Genomic DNA, 23571 nt, shown 5'->3' with positions numbered 1-23571 from the left:
ATGTAAGGGGCCGCTTTTTCACATCTCAAACAAAAACAAGGGAAGTTGTTACTCATGAAATTTCAATGATATAAGCTGCAGTGTTCTGACTTGGAAACACTGTTCATACTTTCCCACCATACAAAAAGTGCAATTCAACATTGGCTGTTTCAACAAAGCTAAATATTAACACTGTATCAGAAATGAAGGACCCCTGGTGGTCTACTGGTTAGGATGCAGCCCTCTCACCGCTGCAGCCAGGCTTCAAATCCCGGTCCGGGAAACTCCCCCGGGCAGATGGATCTTGTCAGCCCTGTAAGGCCATCCATCTAAGAGAAGGTCACTCTAAACAAACCTACATCCTGAGAACCTCACTGCCACTGTCCAAGCTCACTCGGCCCCGGCAGATGAACCTTAAGATTAAAGGGTGGGCTCAGCTCAGCGCACACTGTGTCTCACCTAAAAAATCCACTGCGCAGGCTCGAAGGGTAAAGACCTTTCCCAAATCTTCGTTCACGAAGACTGGCCATACACATACATACATCAGAAATGAAGCAAGAACTTATCATTTAAGAGTCAGCCAGAATTGATAGAAGTACAAATCTGATTCCCAAGGATGTCGATAATCTTCCTGGTCAATTAATTCACTGCATTTCTCATCGTTTACTGCATTTGAGTTGGGCCCCTTTGTATTAACAGATGCAGGTCATAACAGGGGAGTGGTTTGTGTCTTTGGTCAAATTATTGTACTTCATTCAAGTATATTCTGTGGTTTTATTTGACCTAATTGTATATGCAAGCTTTTCTAATGGAGTTGTGAAATGTTAGAAATTAATTAAAAAGTTGTGACTATCTTACTTAGTGCTTACAATGCAGGTAATTATTGCTTCTGTAATTAAAATTGGGAAAGAGATTGTCGACTTTGCACAGTTCACACAATATCATGAGGGAAATGATGCCATGAAATCCCCTTTTTCCTGTTACAGTCTGTGGGACATCTCTGTGCCCTATACTGACTGCTCACAGAAACTACAGTGAGGACTTACAAAGAAAAGGAAGATCCAACAGATTTTTTCATGTTATTTTGCATAATCTCTAACACAAGAAAGCCATATGTTTATGTAAGAGCCATAAACAAGAGAAGGCAGACCAAGTCAGCCTACAGAAGGCTTTCAGAAAGGTCTGAATCAGTTTTGATATCAGAGAACTAGTGAATGCTTCAGCTTTGTAGCTTAACTCACAAAAATCAAAATTATTAGGATCATAATATCAAGATTAGAAAAAAAATTACATTGATAAATCAATTTAATGAGTTTCCAAGAAGTTGTTCATACAAATAGTTCATTTCCAGATACCAGTCTCACACCTACTAGAGAGTCATATATCAAGAAAATCCAATATGCAGGAAATTTTGAAAGCTAAAACACCAGATTTTGTAAAACACTTTCAAAATCTCAGTGAGTGTGTTCACTAGCACTGAACGATTTCTCTTGTCATAATTTTACTGTGCTCTTAAACCTTTTTTACATAGGAAATTTTTTTCATTTGTTTCATATTGCACAACTACAGTAACAACACAAACTATAAAGAATTATGACAAGCTGATGAGAGATCAAGGAGAAGTTTAGAAGGAGTACAAGTAAAATGAAAACAAAAGATAAACCACATGCACTTCATCCAGAAAAACATGTGTTTTGGTCATTGCTTGATTAGCTTTGACAAGGTAAAGGAAAAATATTTGGTATAGACCTACAATAGATCCTGCATTGTCTAAAACTAGATCACAATCATTTCTTGTTTAAATTGTATTAGAGCTTAAGAAGGACATGGAGAGACTTCTGTAATACTTTTCAAAGACAAAAATGTTAATAAGGGGTGGAGTTCAAATGTTTGAAGTGCAAAGTGAATTCAAGTTAGTGGGAACAAAGAGCAATGACAGGCACAGATTTCATCATACCGGTGAGAAGAAGCTACAGAGTATACACCAGAGTAATTCATGGTGGGTTTCCTTAACCTTTATATTCCCTCGAGACTGTATGTAGAGGCTGAGGCTGTGCTTACATGGATTTCCAAAGCCATACGGCCGATCAAGTTCTTAGGAACAGCTGCAGATGCTGAAAGACATGAACTGTTCCTACAAACACAATACCTATTAGTATGTGATTGTGTCATTTGGTGAAGTGTCAGTCTCAAGTAGGGCTTTATATCAGTCTCAGATTAAGGCAGCCAGAAGTTTTAATACTCCTCCATGTTATTCTAAATAGAGCTGAATTGCTTTTGGTCCAACTGTTGGAAATATCTGCATATTTTCTTAGATATTCATTATATTCAGCTACAAAAATCTACATTTTGTTGTGATTTAAGCCTTCTGATTGGCTTGCTTCAGTGTCACAGAACAGTACATAAATCCTAAAAAGGATAAATCAAAAAATTAGCATGTCTTTCAAAGGAAAAGATGAGACTCCTCCAACTAAAAGGATTCAAGGAAAAAATTGAAACATTTCTGACTGAGCAACATAAAGTCAGGTAGTAATATGTAGTTAGGTTATGTTATGTTCATCCCAGTTCCACATCATCTTGCAATCCAATACTTGTAAAATATCTGCTATGAAAAACAAAATCTGCTTTTATTGAATGCCTTGCTGATACTTCTAGGCTGTGCCTCTTTTCCACTATACGTCTTTCATCCTGCAACACACACTGCGAGTCTTGCAATATGTCATACTTACTCTCTTGCCAAGACGATCAGGAGACTATCAGAAACTCTTAGATTGCAGACAAGGGGGGGGGGGGGAGGTAGAGAAAAGGCTTACCAGAATAAAAAGAATTTAGACATACTTGAAGAGACAGAATGAAGTAATAGTTTCACTTACTGATAACAAAGACAGAATGTGCATTTTCATTTTTCTATTGCTTTCTGCATTTCAGAATAGCAGCATTCAGTAAACACACTTTCTTGGTAAGACTTATGTTGACCCTGAATGCAATTTATTTGGTTGGACTATATTTTAACTATGTAGTTGATATCTATGATTTGGACAGTTATGAGATAGGATGAAAGATCTGAAGAATTAAAAAGAAGTAGGATGTTATATATAATTACACACTGCAGAATAATAGAGCAAGTGTGTATTGTTAAAACAGGACTTTGGAAAGGATGACCAGGAGCCATAATATTAGCTGTTTTCCTTATATATTGGATTTAACTGTACAGGGCTTCCTGGACAAAATCATGTAGTCAGTGATTATCAGCCATGAATCACATGGCAACTTCTGTTGGTACTATTCAGAATTCAATGGGGAGATGAGGAGAAAAGGAGGGAAGACCAGCTATTCCCAGTTTCTCTGTAAAAAAGCCAGACAACAACTCTATCAAACAAAGAAGTTCCCAGAAGATGAAACAAACCCATTTTCCTGAGATTTGCATAACTGCAAAGGACTGTCCTGTGTACTAAAACTGGTAGTTATAGAAGAGATGTCCAGGTGTAGATCTGTGCTTCAGTTTAGCTAGGCATATTCTCATTATTATTAATCCTATAAAACAGTCTGGGAAATTTGTGAAATCTGAAGGAAATATTGCTTTTATGTCTGAAAAAATGGCCACTGAGTGTTCCAGAGTCTTTATGTAACCGTCATCAGCAGTTGTTCCGATGATACATCATTTCTTCTAATAAAAAGGCTGAAGAAAACTGAATCTGGGTCGTGTTCACCTTCCATTCCCAATGTAATTTCCTCTTGGGACACTCATATGCAACTTCAAATAATGGAACAGCAGACTAGGAGCAGCTTTAGGGTTGTGCAACAGTCATGAGTTGAAAATACTCCATGTAAAATGGTTAAACTCTCCTGAATTTTAAACCTGCATCTTCATTTGTGCAGGAAAACACTAAACATATAGAATTAAATCCCTTAGAGTGTAAGCAGATTTTATCTTGACTGTATTTTTCTAGTGCTTCAGGTACCGGAGTGCCGGAAGTGTTCCTGGATGGAAGACTTTATTCTTACTAACATCAATATTTCAGTGGATGTGAGCTACAAATTAAAATACACGTTTGTGTGTGTGTGTGTGTGTGTGTGTGTATGTTTTGATATGACATGGGGGTATGGCATCCGTCCACAGTGACATTATCTCCCAGTACCTTTAAGAAAAAGGTATACACTATCTTGATCCAAAGTAAAATAACATAAGAAAATCCTTTTGTGATACAGGAAATGTTTTCTATTCTTCTTAAAATGTCAGTTTAATATCTTAATTTTGAACACATAAACTAAATATACTGTGATACAGAAGTGGTCACACACTGTTTTTCTGGAAAATATGATCTGAAGTAGATCTGAAGGTATCTGTTTGGCTCCCTTTGCTGACAAATTAACTCTTTTTTGGTTTTAAATCTATTTCTGCAAATAGATGTTTCATTATATCTAGAAATGTAGCACCAAACATTCTGCAGTATCTGAATGTATATTCCCATAGACTTACCAGCAGTTTTTGAAGAACTTGATCTCATTTAGAAGAGGTAGGCTACATTTTCAATTTTTATTTTTTTTTTACAGGGGAAAAGAATGTACAGATAAAGCCACACTGTTCACAGATTTATTAAAAAGCTGAGCACAGATTATTTTGCTGTTATCACTAAGCAGATATTCACATACAACTACATTTATTTATGAATGTCCAAAACCTGAATTAAGCAGAAATTAAGAAATAGACTTAGTATTTGCTTGTAGTAGAATATCTCTGTGGTTCTTGAGCCTCTTCTTCTCCTTGAAAGATGTCTTTAGGATTAAAGATGTGAGAAAACTAAGAACAGAGAAGAAAACACAGGAAATATTTGCTCCTTAGGCAGAATAATCCTTCAGTTAGATGCTTCATAAACTTAAACAAAATTATCAGTCAGTTAAAGAAAATAAAACCTTTTACTGAGTAGAATATATATTTCATATATCCAACGTACATGAAAATGGGTTACAATTCTGTCAAACTATTTTAATAAATGCAATGAACCGATTAGAAAAATATCCATGTTTTTAACAATTCCAGTGAAAACTTTCTAAACACTGTTAATGATTTTGGAGTTTTTTTACTTAATACTAGTATGCTGCAATAAAACTGTTATGATATTCATCTGCCTAGTCCCTACTGATATGAACAGGCTTACCTCTTTCCTAAGCTGCTGGTATACCTTATTCCTCTTCACAGTGTTTGTTCAATGCCACCACACTAAACACAATCTGCCACAAATTGAAGCAGCTAATTGGCTGCTGCACATTGCTCTCTCTTTTCCTACTATCATTCCTACTGTTTGGCCACGCTTAGTTGTCTCCTAAATGGTACTGAAGAGCTCTAGGCGAACAGAAAGCTCTTTGTTCCCAGAATAAACAGCAAAAGGGGAGGGAGGGTGAGATATTAAGATGATTCAAATCATGTTGTCTGATTTTGTCCATATCATAGGTGAAAAGCTTACTTAATATTCTCTGCATTTTTTACAAGATCAAGTTTATTATCTCTCTCTTTTTCATTCTTTTTCTTTCCTTTCAATTGTCTTTTCAGATTCAAATCCAGGGTCCCTGAGTGCTCTCTTTTCTTTTAGTTTGATTGAAATTGAATATTCATAATGATTTGCAGTATACCTCATTGAATGTACTTTTCTTAATAGATATTTTATTTCACTTAGTGTCTCTGGAGATATTTATATTATTATAATCCTCCTAATATCTGAATGCTTTTTACATGAGGCTCCAGTACAATTTTTCATTTATTGCTACTTCTGCTGACCTTAATTCAGTGTAAAACCATCTCTTTGTGAGCATTTCAAGTGGTTGCACCTCTCTTCACTGACCCTTTCTTGCCCCTTTTGTAATGGATATGTCTGCTTTTGGAGATTGCTTTTGCAATCTCACCTAATCAGAAAGATGCCTTTCAGAATGTGATTGAACCTGGTTTGGATTTGGGCAGTAATGACTAACTGCTGCTTGCTCACACAAGCCCTTTCATGTCTACCTTTGATTCCCACTCATTATTACTGGCTTAGAATTACCAGTCTAAATGTCACTCTCCTCTTAGACTTGCTATGCTCACACATTCAGGCAGCTTGGCTCACTAAGCTGGTAATTTTGCTATAGGTATACCTTTAAATTCACTCTTTTTTGAGAAAAGAGGGTTCATACAAGCGCCATTTTTTCAATAACGTGTTCCCTTCACAGTTTCATGGCGGGGGGGCAGACAAAAAAGGCTGAGCATCTGGAACCTTACTTTCAACATCTTCCAGGAAAAATGGCCAAAGTTTTCCCAAGCAAGTAAGGATAGTATTGTAATGGCACTTCACCAAATGGACATCCAGCTTTGGGAATGAAAGTTTTCATGGTGTTACATATTTCAGAGCATTCCCCATGCTGGAGTATGGTCCTGGAAGGATCAGGATAACAGATGCAGATCCTCAGCACTGGAGGCCAGCTATTAGTTTCTATTCACAGAAAACTGAACAGAAATACACCCTATAAAAACTAATTTGAAGTCAATTTATAGGCAGAGAAAAGATAAATCTTCATTTGTACGTCTCAGCCTTTGGAGAGGAATCAAAACTGTATAATTCTGAGTACCATATATTTTATTTTTTTAACAGGTTACATGGGACAAATCATATCTGTGATAAACAAAGGCTGCATAATGGGTCATGATTGTTCCATTGCCATAGGGGATTACTTTCATGATTTCTCTTCTCCTTGCTTCATGTCCTGCACTAGCATAAATTCTCACTTGTTATGAGTCTCTGTAAATTAAGAATGAGTCATGAAGACTGAAGTCCTCTTGCTGTTTTAAGAAAGCATTTTGGGGGCAGTTGCTGAAGCAATGCAGAAACAAACCAGTAATGAGATAACATTATTATTGCCAGTCACTCTGATGTCTGTATATCTGTTGAATATATTCATAAATGAGTTGGAATGGAAGGTGAATGGTGACAAAGTTTGCTTATGACACCACAGTAGTCAAAACTAAATCTGTCAGCAAAGAGCTGCAGTAGATAATGATAACCATGGTTCGGAGTTGCAGGGTAAGATAATGGCAGCTTAAATTCAGCTTAAATATATGCAAATACATTAGGAAGAAAATAATCTAAACTTTACCTTTAGAACAATAGACTCAAAATTAGCTTCAGTTATGAAGGACAGAGAGTTTGAAAAGACTGTGGATAGCACAATGCTTAGTGGAAGACAAAAAGGTGCTGATACGTTAAAAGCTGCAAAAACTGCAAAAAGAGCTACAGAGAAATGATGGATGTCATTGTGTGGATACAAGTATCTGTTCATCTACATACACCTGCATCTTCCATTCTGTGTACAGTTCTGCTTCCTTATCTCAAAAAAGTTACAGAGGAATTAGAATGGTTGCAAGAAAAACAGAATTGGCCAGGGGTGTGACATGGGTCACGTTGAAGGATTTAATAGACTTGAACTAATTTAAACTCATAAAAGAGACAACTGAAGAGACAGAAACTGGCTAAATAATAACATGTTATGAAATTTATTGATAAGAGGACTAAGTAATGATTATGCACTCTTTGTGGTAATGCTGTAGGTTTAAAAGAAAACAAATTATGATTTTTTTGTGCAATGCAGCATTGCCAGTTGGTACTTTGGATGCTAAACATACGAAAATATTCAGAAAAGGATTAGAGAAATTCACAAGAAAAAAATCCATCAAGGTCCATTAGATGTGAGACTTCTGATTGCACTCATCGGTTTGGGAAGTCTGAAATTCAGAAGTGAGTGGGGTATGCCACAGCAGACATTTTTCTCCATTTGGCTTGTTTTTCGACAGCATGCACTAGTGTCTGAAATGGGCCACTGTGAGGGATGGGAGTGTCTCTTATGTGGAATGGCTGAGTATGTGTGTTCGTGGTTTCTCACTGCTTACAAGGTCTCCATTTTCATATAGAATCTTCATAATAGCACAAGGGTTGCCCAGTAAAATGTATATTATATATATATATATATGTGTGTGTGTGTGTGTTTGTGTATGTGTATGCACATATGCAGTATGCGTATATATATCCTTTTGGAAACAGGAAAAGGAATTCAGACTTAAGGCAGTAAGAGACTTAGCTAAGATTCAGATTGTCCGTTGCTGTGTTTCAGGGCACATCCCCCATTCACCAGGAAGACCTCCCATGTGCAGGTAATTTTCCTGCATCCCACCTGGGGCACAATACATATTCCTATTGTGGATGCACTTTAGTGGCTAGCCTAGGTGACTTGTTGTTCAATAGAGTGGCTCCCTAGAGTGGTTTCTTGGGATCTCTGTGTTAGGCCTGTGTTACCCACCTTTCCCATGCATTGTGTAGGGAGATTTGATGATAAACTACAGGCTGAAAATTATGCTGTGCAATCACAACTCCCAAGTCAGTCTGCTTTTGGGGGGTCCACCCTTCAGGGAATGAAAGAGCTGCACAGTTAACCAGACTTCTTGCGAATCTAAGTTCTGGACTTGGGCAGAGAAATCTTGCATAAGAAATAGATGGACAGAGATGAGTCCAAAGAGAGGTGAGTGCAGGCTGTGGTTGTTTCCTGGCAACTCACAGGCTCTAATTCCTGGAAGCCTGGTGCTTTGAGAAGGGTAGGGCTGAACCTACCTACTCCCAGATGCATATTCTAGTCTGAGAATATTTACTGTCAAGTCCCAATAATTAGGTAGAGCCAGACTGGCTTTTGTAGTGGGTTTACCCTGGATGGATGCCAAGTGCCCACCAATGTCATTCTATCACTGCCCTCCTCAGCTGGGCAGGGGAAAGAAAATATAACAGAAGGCTCATGGGTCGAGATAAGGACACGGAGAGATCACTTGCCAGTTACCATCATAGGCAAAACAGACTCAGCTTGGGGAAAATTAATTTGATTTATTGTCAATAAAAAACAGAGTAGGATAGTGAGAAATAAACCCCAAATCTTAAGAACACCTTCCCCTCATCCCTCTCTTTTTCCTGGGCTCAGCTTCTTTCCCAAATACTCTGCCTTCTCCATGACAGAGGCAGAGGGGGACGGGGAATGCAGTCAGTTCATCACACATTGTCTCTGCTCCTCCTTCCTCCTCACATGTTCCCCTGTTCCAGTGTGGGTTTCCTTACAAGTACTGCAGTTCTTCATAAACTGCTCCAGGGTGGGTGCCTTCCATGGGGTGCAGTCCTTCAGGAACAGGCTGCTCCAGCCACAGTCCTCCATGGGGTCAAAAGTCCTGCCAGCAAACCTGCTCCAGCACGGGGTTCTCTCTCTGTGGGACCACAGGTCCTACCAGGACCCGGACAAGTGGATCTCTGCTCCACCCTGGACCTCCAAAGGCTGCAGGGGAACAGCTGCCTCACCATGGCCTGCACTATGGGCTGCAGGGGCATCTCTGCTCCAGCGCCTGGAGCACCTCCTCCCCATCCTTCTGTACTGACTGACCTTGGTGTCTGCAGGGCTGTTTCTCTCACATATTCTCACTGCTCTCTTCAGCTGTGATTCCCCCCCCGCCCCTTCTTAGCTCTATTATAGCAGAGGTGCTGCCACAGTTGCTGTTGGGTTCGGCCTTGGCCAGTGATGGGTCCATCTTAGAGCTGGCTGGTGTTGGCTCTGTTGGACATGGGGAAATCTTCTGGCTGCTTCTCACAGAAGCCACTCCTGTAGTATCCCACTACCAAAACCTTGCCACACAAACCCAATACAGCTTTCCACATACTTTAACTCTTAAAGCATCAACTGTATGGCCCCCATGGAGCTGCAGTTTCAGTTAGAGGTCCCACATAAAGGAAATTGCTGCTGCTACAAAAATAGGTTGTCACAATTTTTTCCTCAGTCACCTCTAAACCAGGATCCTCTTCTCAGCACCAGAGAAGAGGCATGAAAAACAAAGAGAAGAAATGAGGTGGCACTGAATGGTCACATCTCAGTGATGGCTGGCTGCCTTTCTGTCCAATCTTGCTTTACTGTGGCAATCTGCCACACCATTTCACTGCCACAGAGCTGCAGACAAGCACATCACCATCACTGCACAGGCACCAGACATTTTGCAGTCATCACATTATTTGTCTTTAAATTCTCAGTCCATTAGTAAAATTATGGTTGTTGCTGTGATCTACTGTCTGTTAAGAGGCCTCTTCACTCCAGCTCCTTTGTAAAATCTTCCTGCCCTGAGGTCCAGTGTCTCCGTGGGGATGTCAGTGGCTGAGAATATAGTTCCAGTAACAGATGTTACTCTAGATGCAGAAGAATTGTCCTTCTCCCCAAACATTTCATTTAGACTTGACTCAAAAGATCACTTTACCTTGAAACTTTCACCAGAAGAAAAAAGGAAGGGAGCATTTCAACGCAACTCCTGTAATCTCTCCATCTGCTGATAGCTGAACAGAAGGCTGAGCCTACATCCTGCAGGACACACACCAAAGGCAGGCTAGGAAATTAATCTCTGTCCTGAGAATGAGTTCTGGCCTACACTGCTGAGAAATATCCTAATTTGTGGGCAGGTGTCTGTAGTTTTAAAACTCAGTTTTGGCTAAATAGAAAGAAAATTTTCTCTCTGTGGTCCCAAGAGGTCTCATAACCAGTATATTATTGGAAAATCTCATAAAGGCTTTCCTGTTCCTCCTACATGTGGATCTACAAACACATCTAAACTAGAAAAAACAGTTCACATTTTAAAATCTGGCTGAACAAGACAGATATTGCTTAGGATGCACCTGGTCTTGAACAGATAATAGCCCACTTCTAATAGATATGTATTTTACTAGTCCAAAAATTGCTTTAATCAGTTGGTTTAGTTGCATTTTCTTAAATGACTGCACATCATTTGATTCTTCATTTATTTACTTCATGTCTTCACTCTTATTTTGCTTTATCAAATCCCAGGGCAAACCTGAGATCTCAAGACATTGCAGACCAACATACTACAGCATCCAGTACAAAATTTGTCACTTGACTTCCACATACTAGTACTTCACATGTCACTCACGCTGTATGTGCACCTGAACCCATTAAGTTTGATTATAAATTACTGGTTGATAGAAAATTATATTCACAGGCGTTTGCTGAGTGTAATTACTCAGCAGGAACCATCAACCTGAATCAATTACCCATACTCTAAGCTTATTTCCCCAAAGATTTTTGTAAAGGGTGGGAGTAAATGCCATGAGTGTCAGTGGTACAAGAAGACATCTGTGCTACATGGGGATGTTCCCCCAAAAATTTTAGTTTTCACATTCAGCTATAATAAAGCATCACTTTTAATCTGAGAGTCATTTAAATTTAAATGGAGTTAAAACAGAGCTATTTGAATGATTACTTGGTAATCTACTGAGCTATCAAAACATGTACATCACAGGACAACAGACCTGAGATTATGGCTGTTTCTATCAGAGCAGTCAGTACCAAGAGAACATGTCTGGAGTCAAAGACAGACTGAGTCAAATATTGGTTAGACACAAAACAACTCTTACCCCACAGGCTGTACACAAGATTTTTCAAAGGTATCTGAAATAAATGGGAATTAGATGACAAAGTATTTTTCAATATATAGACCAAGCCATGCAGAAAAACCATTGCTGGCAGAACCAGAGCCTGAATACGCTACAGGCACGTCTGCCTGGATGAACAGGCAATTGCACCCCTGTTTCATCAGTGATTTCATTACCCAGCTTTGGCAGTGTTTATCAGCATGTGCTGTGTTACAGACTAATAGAACCATTCAATTTCTGCACGCCTCAACAGTGTGGGTGCAAATTAGCTCTAATCCAGAAGCAAATTGGTTCTGCTAAACAGTGCAATGAGTGGTGAGCTGGTACAGCTGCTAGACAAGGCAGAGCCTTGAATCTGTTTCAGAAAGGAAAGGTATCTCTGTTTTTCTAGAGATCTAGAGATGCAACAAGACTGCAACCCTTTAACCTAATCTATTTAAAACTAATTTATTTAGTTTAAGCTCCTTTAGTGGTCAGTGAGGAGAGACTTGTATCTCCCAAGGTTGATCTGTGACACATATATTAGATAACTTAGACCAGAATTAATCTATGTTATTGACTCTATTTACCCTGTAGAGAGAGCCTGAACTAATCTTTCAGTTGTCTACAGTTAGCTGGCATAAAATCCATCCCACAGTTGTGGGCTCAGTTAATTTCTAAATGCCAGTTCAACAGGCACAGGTGCTCTATGTTCTGCCCGCTCTCTCTGTCTCGGGTAATCCAGGGCATCTCATGTAGCACCAACCATCACTTGTGAGGCAGCTGCATTTGACTGTATGTACCTAGCCATGGGGGCAGGAGGGCAAGAACAAGCAAGATATAGGTGTAAATATTATCAAGGAAGTGCTAAAGACTCAAGACATCCACTCTTGGTTGTGGTAAGATGGAGTTACTACTTGGACCCAGGTGTCCCAAAATATATACCTACTGTAACACAGCAATGGGGGAGCACTGTGTTTCATTTAAAGATGCTTTGCACATATTGGTTCTGTACACAAACTCCAGAGCAAGGGGAAATTATCTGAGTTTACGGCCTTTAATTTTCACTTTGAAGTTGTGTGACTCAGCTCTGATATTGCTGAGTGATGAGTGTTGTCTCTGCTTCAGCCACTCCTTAAATCTGACCTGGTTTGCCTCAAGCTTCCTTTGGCACAGAGCAAGATTGTGCCTTCCTTGTTTACTCAGAAATGCTTAGAAAATTCATACACTTTTCAGTGATTTCTGTTTCCCTGAAAAGTATTCTGAGATCACTCTGTGCAGAGGCTAAAGAAAAGAAAAGCCCACTATTAACTCTGTCATGCTTATTGCTCCTCTGCTAGGTGTAAAGAGGAATTTTTAATAAAAAAAAAAGAACATTAGCTATATACTGCTGTCTTTTGAGATAGTTTTAATTAGCTATATAATTACTTAGTTTAATTAATTAAATCTCTGCAGTTAGGATTCTTTTGAATCCTTCCTCATTTTTAAGGTGTTTGATTCTTTCCCTCATTTCTAATATTTCTTTTTTTCTTATGCTGTATTTTTTTTCTGTTTTTTAAAGGCAGAATACAGGCAGTTTTCCATATGGCTCCATTGTTAGCCTGGTCCCTGGCATAATTTTTCCCAGGCCAAAAATCACTCTCTGAAGCAATTCCCTTCATGTTTCAGAGGTTAGGATAGACCAAAGGCTGTCTAATAGGCAGCTGGAATACAACAACTTTGGTTTGAAGATTAGAGAGTTTAGGCATAAGGATGAGAGGCAGTCTGTGCCACTCGGCTTCCAGGCATCCATCCCTGCCTTTGGGAGCGAAGGTAACCAATGCCTAAAATACAGAAAATACATTCCCATGCCTGTCATGAGAGCCCTCCTGGGTACCACTGGGGCAAGGGAAGTGGATTAATAATTTGTCAGACATTCAGGTTACAAGATAATCTTACACAGGATTATCAATTAGTTCTGCTATGTGCTGTGAAATCAGAGCAGTTCTTTTCAAATTGGGGAATTTCATAGAATTTGGGCAGAGACTTGACTCTCTTCCTTAAGACTTGCACTGAGCAAATGTTAGCTTTTTATTCTTTATGGATGGAACTGTAAAATAAGCAAATTGTCTGAATTTCTGTTCAATTAATAGGTTTATTTTTGCTAACTTTTTTAAAAAGGAAAGAAAATACAAGAATTTTCATTCCTTTCTGACATATTTTCTGGTTATTTTATTTTGAAAAGTGAAAATACTCTTCCCAAGTATGCTTATTCAGTTAAAAAGTAACTTGATCAGGATCCTTTGCTCACTTCTTCCTTCTTTATTTTACCTTTTCACTAAAAAATGTAGTTGAATGAAAACCTGGCAGATGAGAACTAGTAACCAGAATAATGGAGATTTAAGAGAAAGAGTGGCAGTCACAATTGTAAAATACTGCCAGCTTCTTCAATTTTTACAAAAATAGAACACAGCAAGGACCAATTTATAAGAGAAACCTTAAAAAATGCAGTCAGAAAATTATTAAGTGACCATGTATCAAAGTCCATTCTTATTCCCAACGGGAAAAACCAGATGACAAGCCAAGCTGCTTATTGTCCCAGAAATCATGCTCTGTTGTTAGTATTTGTACAATCCCTGCCTGCAATTGATGTTAAAATGATGGAGGACAAATAATGGGTGAAGTTTTCAAAGTGGAGTATGAGATGCACATGCATATAGCCCATTATTTTTGAAAGGACATGTGCACACTCCAGGACCTACATTATACTGCCAAGACTTGCCCTGTTTTTGTAGTATGTGCACTTTACTGATGTGTATGAGCTGTTACAAAGCTTAGAAAAGGGATTTTATAAATGATAAGGTTTTGCATGACCTTGGGGAAGTGACTCTTTTCCTGCCTGAAGCATGACAGCTTGTGGATGCTGTGAACATTTTTGCTCTGTGTCAAGACAAGGGAAGAGAGTCCTTTTTGGGGCTTCTGGGTAAGCTGATGCAGAAGATGAGCTGTTATGACCAACATTGTTAGTTTTCACCTGCCTACCACCTACCTACCACTGAACACTTATTATTTAGGACAGAGATGTAAACCAAAACATATCCCTCTTCATGGTTGGTTATACAAACACACAAAGTTCAAGCTACCCAGCAGCTTCTGGTTATACTTTTTATCACACTCAGTGTGAGTCTTTTGAGTCTTCACAGTCTAAATATTTCTGTTCTTTCTAGAACAAGTTTCTCCGCACAAAACCATTTAAAAATGTGAGGAACACAGAAATATAGTCTGTACTTGTTCCACAACAAGTAAATCTTATTGGCACAGTTAGACTTCAAAGTCCCATTAAGTCTTCCTTTTTACACTTTTTGTCTGGAAATAAAAGAGATGGGTGGGGATATACTTTGTGGAGCTCCAGAGTGCCATAAATTTTCCAAACTCTTTGGGTTGAGCATTTCATCTTTATTTTGTGTGGAACCAAACAGTGAAGCAAGTTCTGATGAGTGATATGACCAGATGCTAACTATCTCCATTTCTTTGGGAAGCAAATTCTGGACCATTTGGTTAAATGGTGCTTAGTTATCATCAAGACAAATTAGTTGTGTTCAGGGACAGGCAGTGGCAGGGCGGAAAGGGTTCAAGTATCACCACCTTGAGGAAGAAATCTTGTAGACCATGTATGATTCATCCATCCAGGTGTTTTTTGCTCATGTTTGGGTACAAATTTTGATGCATCATTAGCACACTGAATAAAAACTATAATTAGAAACAAATAGTGAGCAACAGCCATGGGTACCAAACTGACACCTTGCCTGCCCTCAGGGTCAAGATATCTCACTCCAGCCTTGACTATCTACAACTTGTTACCATCTTGGCTAGATGTGTTGGGTGTCCCCAGCTCTGCAAGGATTCCTGTGAGACACTGCTACAGTCAGGGTCCTCTGACTTTATGGAGTCTGCTGCTACAGCCTTATAACACTCTGCAACACCAAAATATCCAGCAATTTCAGTTATATGGCATAACTTTCACGTTTCTCTTTTCTATTTTCAGGATATAGCTGAAGAATGCCTATATCTGTCACTTTCTGGCTTCTACTAAATACTCACAAAATCTCATTGCTAGGTATTTTCTATTGGGAACGAAAAGGTTCTAGTGCTGCATTTTGAAAGAGTCTGTATTTACTAACTGATACTCTAAAAATACTGGATTTGGACATTAGGACATTTACTGTTTTTCTGAAATCCCCCTCAGAACTTCTGTGTCTGTGCTCCAGTAGACAAAACACAGTGACATGATCAGACAGATGTAGATGAAATAATTCCTTCCTGAGCACAGTCATTCCCCATGACAGAACAGTCATTTTTTTCTCCTCTGATTCAGACATGTTCAGAATAAGCCTTCTAGCAAAGCCATCTGCACAAGCCACCAGCATTTTTTCTGGGTAGCTGCTAAATCATAGAACTGAGGGGGTTTCTAACTATTTAGCAAACTGTCCCCCAGGATTCATGGATTTCAAAAAGCAGCATAGACATGCCTCATCTTTTCCGACCTCAGACGCCCTCCCTTGTGAAGAATAACTGGGATAAATATTCCACAGATTTATCTGTTCCTGAGGGCTTCTTTCAAGGAATGTAAAAGTTTCAATTAGTAGGGTTTTTTTCTACAATAAAAGTACAATTTCTAGAGTTCATCTTATTATGTCCTCCTTTTCTACAAACCGAAAGAAAAAGCATCTGGTTTTTTTCCAGCAAAGTGTACGAAATATCAAGAGACCAAGGTAAAATTCTAAATCTAGAAATGGTAAAGCAAATCCACTGCCCACTCAGACCATTCTCTTTCCTTCACACCCAGGGCACTTGATTTACAATATTGGCAAACTCACTTGTACATTTTCCCTAATAAAAAGATTTTCCTGTATGATATGGTAAGTGTGGGAGTCTCAGAGGAGGGGTAGGTCTGCCTGGCTTGAGGTCTCTTTTGTCAGTAGATACTCTGTCCTCTCTGTGGCTGCTGAGAGCATTTTGAAACAACTTGCATTTCTGAGGCTTCAGTTTCCCACTAACAGTCTGGCAAGACCTACTGACGACTACATCAGCTGCACGAAGGTGTTGTCATGTACTGAGCAAACAGACAAGAGTAACAGGCAGTGTGACAGCCTCCATACAGCTCTCAAACACAGCAACTATGTTTTATACAGCCTGATGTCACTGTTCTGTACTGCTACGGGGGTTTTAGACCAAGAATTCTTCCCTCTCCACTGAATTTCCTTCTACTGACCAATATCCGATTCAAGATCCAGCATCAGAAATCAATGCTGCAGAAACTCTATTATAATATCTAATTATTAAGATAATATGAATCTTAAAAACCATTCCATGGCTCACACAGGCTTTTTCTCTTTGCCAGAAATACTGACCAAGCCCAAGACGTGACTGGAGGTTCAGTTACTGTTCTTGATGCATTCTTGTAGTGGCTGGTACAGCCTCTTTCTTCCTCACTGCTGGAGAGGAGTCTGTTCAATGCTCAGTGTCACACACTATTAATATTGCATGGATCAATGGTGAAGGGAAGGAAAACTCAGCTTCTCTCTTTATTGGTTCAGCAGAATCACTTTTAGTTCCCAGCATAAGTGGGGAGACTACTCTGAGGCTACTTATGTATTTGTAGAATAATATGAATGGAATAAATGTAATAGACAGTTTTCAAACTCATTTTCATCCTCTTTTCCCTGCAGGTTTTTTTGTTCCATATGACTAACGACTAGAACTAGTTGTTCACTTTTTTCATCCACAGCTGCCATTTTATTATTTATTCTCAGCCAATAATATTCAGCACAGGAAGAGGTATCTTGTTCAGATCCACAGCCAAGTCCCCATCAAATCGTTTATTCTCCCTGGGCCTTTATCGAGTTATCACAGCCTGTAGCTGCATTAGCTTAAAGGCAAGATAAGTCATTCACTGGGAAGTAGCTTCCTACAAATGATTTATTGCACCAGTGCCATTTTTTAACAGAATGACCCAGACTGTATTTATTTTGCCATGATTACAGGAAATATGTCAAGGTACTCACATTTTTTAAAAGCTGAGATCATATGATGGAAAACTGCTCTGGATCTGACACCAAGGAATCAAGAATGCACCAAAAGAGAGAAATTTCAGTTCTGTAACAGTCCAATATTTTAATTGAAGAAACTGTTTGTGCACACACAGCTGCTGTGCTAAGGTTTTTCTGGGTCTTGACCCAAGCCTATCTGCAGTTTGAAGCAAGAGAGATACAGAACAATTGCCTTTTTTTTTTCCCTGAAACTGCAGTTGTTTGGGAGAAAGACTTAGCAAACCTGAAATTTTGACAGTTATGTTGAATCTGCAACTTTTCATCTTTTGTCACTGAACTTATCCTACTAAGCAGCCTAAAGAGAAACTTGAGTATTCTTCTTCATCTAGTGAACAAAGCTGAGCTGTATGCAATTCCCTGGTGGTTCCAAGCTTGCTAGTGAGTTTCATTAGATGTTTGTGATGGCCTGACATAGTGGTAGCAGTCTTTGGTTCAGTATTTGATTTTCTGTGCTAGCTCTTAGCCAGTCTGCTCTCTTTACTTCTGAATTTTTATATGTTCTATGATGTATATATGCATAATTACACAGGCAGCATAATTATATTTTGCTTGATTATATGTGTCCCCTTCTTTTCTTAATCATCACAGACACCCGACAGTAATTCCGTTTCATTCAGGTCTGGGAGACACAGAGCAGCACTCAGCTCTCAGCTTCCATCATTCTTGGCAGCAGCTGCCTCATCTGATGTGCAACTACAAGCAAAGCCCCACGCTGCTTGGTGTGTTCCTGCTCATTGCACCCTTGGCCTAATAGAGAGCTGCAAGTACAAGCCTATAAAATGATCTGTCACCAGTTTATCCAGAAAAACCTCCTGCGGGCATGGGTTTGATAATACAAGGTTTCATCAGTCCAGACATGGCTTCAGTGTTCTTTTTATTTCTCTTTCTTAGCCACAACATATCCAGCTGAGATTTATGACTAGAGCTTCAAATGTGAGATTTCTGGACAAGTATAATTCCCTCTCAGCTTCCCCCACCTATATTTTTCTCTACTTAACAAGAGGGAAGTTGAGGCACAGAAAAGCTCTGTAATTTGTCCAAAGGATGACAAAGGCAGAAACAGAATCAGCATCTCCTCATTCTTAGTCCAGTTCCCCAGTCCCATGGGCACACCGGTGAGTAGGTGTTCATATGCCCATAATAACTAACCTCCTAGAGTGAAATCTTTAAAGTCATTTTAAAGAGTGAATAAAGTGATTGATAAATTATTAAATAGCTAATTAACAGTTATTTTTTTCCTATGTCAGCAGGGTAATAGCCTATTGCTTACTTTAATAGTTTGTAAATACGGGTAGTGAATCTAGATACAGAAACAGAAAATATCGGAAAAGGGAATGCAGTGAAGCATTGCTAAAACAATGTATTTCTTTGGTACTTCCAAATCCCCATAATCTAATTATGCCTCAACAGTAGACCTGAGGAGTAGGACCAGGATAAAAGAAAATAATGGAAATAAATCAACAATATTAACAACCTCTGTAGAGAGTGAAAAATTTGAGGTTGGTCAGTGGTATCTTTTGAAGTCAGCATGGACTTTGTTTCACAGAATCACAGAATAACAGAATCTGCTGAGTTGGGAGGGACTCACAAGGACCATCGAGTCCAACCCCTAGACCTTCAAAGGACGATCCCGAGGAGTCACATCATCCAAACACTTCTTTGAACTCTGTCAGGCTCCTTACATGCATGCTGCCTTTGTGCCAGTTTGAGTGGCTCTCAGAAAAAATAAATTGGTGCTTTCTTGCTTCATGTTGTTATTGAGAGAATTCCTTTTAAATTAAGCAGTACAGTAAATGCCTTCTTTTTCATGCCTTTTCTTTTTACTTTATGAAAAACGTAAATACACAATTTCAGGGAGAAAGCACTTGCATGTCTTATACCAATCTAATGATTCCTCAGGTCTCCATAGAGCAAAATTTTTTCTCACATCACTATTTAGCAGTTTGCAAAGTTTGCAACCCACAGTTTGCAATATGAGTTTCCAAGCACTGCAGTCAATGCTTACAAATGCTTCAGTCTTGTACCAGTAGCTCAGACCCTAAAGTGTTTCAAGTCTCAAGTCTAACTCAATTACTCTCCTGGTAGTCCCCTGGATCTTTTTTGAAGCCCTTGTTAAAAACAAAGAAACAAACGAAAAACAAACCAACCAACAAACAAAAAACCCCTAAATAAACAAAAAAACAAAGTCGTCACATTTACTGTCTTCCATAGTGCCAAGACAATTTCAAGAGTATGTTACATTCTCCATTCAGCTGTGCAGAAATTATATATATTTCAATTTTCTTAAAGTCCCTGGGTGAAAATCCACTGTCTTGATGCTTTGTCAACATTACTTTAAACACCTTGTTCTAAAGCTGTTTGACTGATGGTTTAACTGGAGATGAGGGACAAACTTCTCATAAGGAAAGGAACCCTCCTAAGCTCATTTGCATGAACATTGATGAAAATAATTCATTGGCTTTTCAGCTAGAGAGTCATATTTTTTGTGCTATCCTCTAATAACTCAGTCATACATTAAGCTGTAGACTCAATGGTAGCCATCATCTTTCTGGTGCACTTGAAAAAAAGTCACCATTAGGATAAATGCTTCTAGAAATTTGTTCCCCTAATCTGTTATTTTTTCAGTCTGTCTTACAGTTTTTCATTTCCTGTGTCTGTGCTTTTCAGCTTAAGTTTTTGGACAGTGTTTTCATTATTTTTAAATAGCCTCCTTTATTCCTCTGTTTTACTATTACAGAATTTTCATGTCCCTTCACATTGCCTTCTGTCTTCATTATAGTGTCTCTATAGTCTTTATGCAAAGTATTTTAGCCTTTGAAACTGACCCTTGAAATTTAATTTTTGCATGCTTTTCCATTAATGAGTATTTTTAATGTATTCAATGTTACTTGCAAAGTTGCAGTTTTTTTCGAGTATGTCACATATACCATTTATAATCACTGTAACAAAGAGCTTCCTCCATAGTGTCTCTGGTGCTAAGTTTTGGTGGCTTTTTCAGGAGCACATCAACAGGTGTTTCCCATTTTGAGAAAAGAAAGAGAAAAATTTCTTCAAAACAGTAGCTGTTCATGTTTTAAAAAAAATTGGTGCCTACCTCATAGCTTCCTCATGAATCTTTACATCCTTCTTGAAAGTACTTACACTGTGTCTGTGTTTGGAGGAAAACACTGAATATCACATGAATCACAGTGAAATCACAGAGGTTGCCAACACTGTAGAACAGAAATGCTGAGAAGCTCTATGATAACACGATTGGTGGGACTGCAGGTGCTGCTAAAGCTGTTGCTGTTCTCTAAAAAATTATACCAAGAGAAGAAAACTTTGCAGTCTTTAAACAACGTAAGATTTTGTTGCTGTTGTTACTTGAAACCACTTACAAAGTTTTGACAACATATGAAGTAATAACAAGAGGAATACTGAATATACTTTCATCTCATGATTTTTTCTCTTTTACTGATGAAGGTTACTGATAACATTGTAGGACAGCAGAGAGGAGCAGCTACTTACTGCAGTTGTGTGCCCAGTCAATAGCCTTCATCATTCTTGAGCTACCTGGAGGTTTTGCCGAGTTACAATCTGAGCAGAGGTGCTAAAGCCAGAGAAAGAACTCTGCTCTGCTGGCTGGTTTTGATAGCTTTAATGGGAGTGGGATTTGACCAAGACCTAACTGCACATATTTAGGAGGAAGCAATCATCAGCATTTAGAAGAAATGGTAGCTGTAAAGTTCAAAAAGTTAATAGAGATCAAATGGTGCAGGAATCTGTTTTATACCAAGGTGTATGTGGCTATCCACAGGGTAGGGAACAGCTGTCATTCCATACAGTTACCTGCACATAACAGCTATATCAATGTTTTAAACCTTTGGCAGATTAAGAAGACAGCAGGACCAAGGTGGACAGACTTCCAGCATTGACAGCAGAGCATCCCTTCAGAGCCACGAGAAACTCCAAGATGGACGAAACAACAATTTGCTGGGACACGGCTGCACAAGAGGCTGCAGCAGCTAGTGAGCTACAACCCTATGGAGCACATGCTTCCACACGGGCAGGGGGAGGGAAGGTCCTCTCTGTGCACACCTTCTCCTTCACCACATGGATCCTGGGATGTCTGACCCCTCCAAAAGCAGGATCCCCAGCCAAGGAGAAACCCACACAGCACAGCGGCTGAGATTTTCCACATACAACTCTGCTCTTCTTTTGACTCTGCCACTGGAAAAATGACCATCAGCAGCAAAATACAATTTTTTAAGTAAGTGTGACTTTCGTTTTCGAAATCCTGGAAGAAAACTTGAAACAATTCATTGGGCAGCCTCTCAAAGATTACCACATTCCTGGCTACTTGCAAGAGACAACCTTATATTGGGGCCAAATATATCTTGAAGGCTTTACCTTACCCTCTCTCTCTCAGTTAATTAAAATTGTCCAGCTTGAGATTTTGTGAAACTGCTGGACACAGCTGTTTCTGAGCACCTGCTGTTGAGTTTATAACATATGTACATGATGTAAATACATGAATGTATTGTCAAATAGGCCAAACACTGGCTAATTTCATTCAAATTCCTGAAACTCATTGAAAAAGTTGCAGCCTGAGTGTATTCACACTGTTCTTCAACATCATATGTTCTGCTTTGTAGTAAAAGGTGTGACCCTGGCCAAGTCAAAGTTTTGATAGTGACTTTAGTGGATGCAGGATCAGACACATTAGTTATGTATGGTAATATGGCAAAGAAAGACCTTTCTATTTGTAGCAACAGGCTTGCTGAGCCAGAGTTGAAAAGCAGCTTAGTAAGGAAAGCTAAAAACATTAGGAATTTGCTCAGATCCATAATTAGGTGTTATAAAATGTGAAAAAGTTACATTTGTCTCTGTTTTCAGATCTATTCTGGATGACAACTGTCTTGAATAGAAAGAAACATACTTCAGTCAAAATATTGCTGACATGAAGTCCTTTCTTTTTTTTTAAACAGCACCCAAACTCCAAACATTTGTGGTATTTTACAAATTGTGCATCCACATATTGATAGTAAATGCATGCTAATTCTGTCCTATTGTCCTTTTATTTTGAAGGGTTACCATCTGTAGGCAAATTTCATTTCAACCTTTTAAAAAAATAAGTTATGCTTTTGGGAGTGAAAAGCATTTTATTTGTAATAATCTGTTTTTACCATATTGTTTCCATTCTATCTTTTACAAAACAAAGTTCTTTGTAATTGAATCTATTTTAAAATTTTGTTTCGTGTTATATGTAATTCCGGTCACAATTTTTTCACGAATACAGATTTTTATCGCTCCATTAAATGATATGGTGTTCCTATTAACAACAAGCAGTTTACAAAGGTACTAAGGTAAAGATTTTACATCTGTCATAAGCATGGTGTTGGTCTACTTGCTTAATTTGGGCACAGACTGAAATAATCATAAAATCAAGCAAAGGAGCAGAATTTCTCTGGTCATAAGAGGACAGACTTCATTGCCTAGAATAAACTGTTTCATGTCCATCCTTTCTTATAATGACTTTTTTTTTTATTTTATTGGCATTGGTTTCCTTTGGGAAGGACCAAAGTGGATAATATTTCACATAATTTCTGAAAACACCTATTGTCCTGTTCCAATCAAAACACATTATGATCTTGGACCTTGAACTGGATCTTGATCCTGGAAAGAAAATGTTTATTTACTTGACTAATCCTATAGAAATTAATGTGACTACTCATAGGTAAATGTTTGCAGGACCCAGGTTATATAGACTAGAGCCATGGAATATTTGTAAGCAGGACCACTAATTTACTGAAATTTTTCATGTAAAGTTTTCCAGTTGGAAAAACAAGTGGAAAAAAGGCAATTGCACATTTGCTTTACTTTCTATGATTACAGTTATTTTGAGCAAGAAGAGTTGTTGTGGGTGATTTTGTACAACATCAGCCACATAGGGTGTCACTATGCTAGCACCTTAATTTAGGCTGGGAAGGCATTTTTGAAGTTAATGTCTCAACTTTAAAGCCCTGCTGCATTTTAGTACATATTGGAGCATCTGAATCAGA

General features: G+C 38.6%; 1 protein-coding gene across 1 annotated transcript in view; it reads left to right on the top strand.

Annotated features, from left to right (window-relative positions):
• Positions 1-23028, top strand: part of STK32B (serine/threonine kinase 32B) — a 175487-nt gene extending 152459 nt beyond the window's left edge. The window contains exon 12 of the mRNA XM_032686574.1: positions 21400-23028. Coding sequence (XP_032542465.1) covers positions 21400-21538 — 139 coding nt within the window. The 3' untranslated portion in view covers positions 21539-23028. The remainder of the gene's footprint in view (positions 1-21399) is intronic.
• Positions 23029-23571: the final 543 nt, after the last annotated feature.

Source organism: Chiroxiphia lanceolata, chromosome 4 (assembly GCF_009829145.1).
Source record: "Chiroxiphia lanceolata isolate bChiLan1 chromosome 4, bChiLan1.pri, whole genome shotgun sequence".
Taxonomy (NCBI): domain Eukaryota; kingdom Metazoa; phylum Chordata; class Aves; order Passeriformes; family Pipridae; genus Chiroxiphia; species Chiroxiphia lanceolata.
Note: the sequence above shows the minus strand (reverse complement) of the source record. Positions and strands in the feature narration are given on the sequence as shown.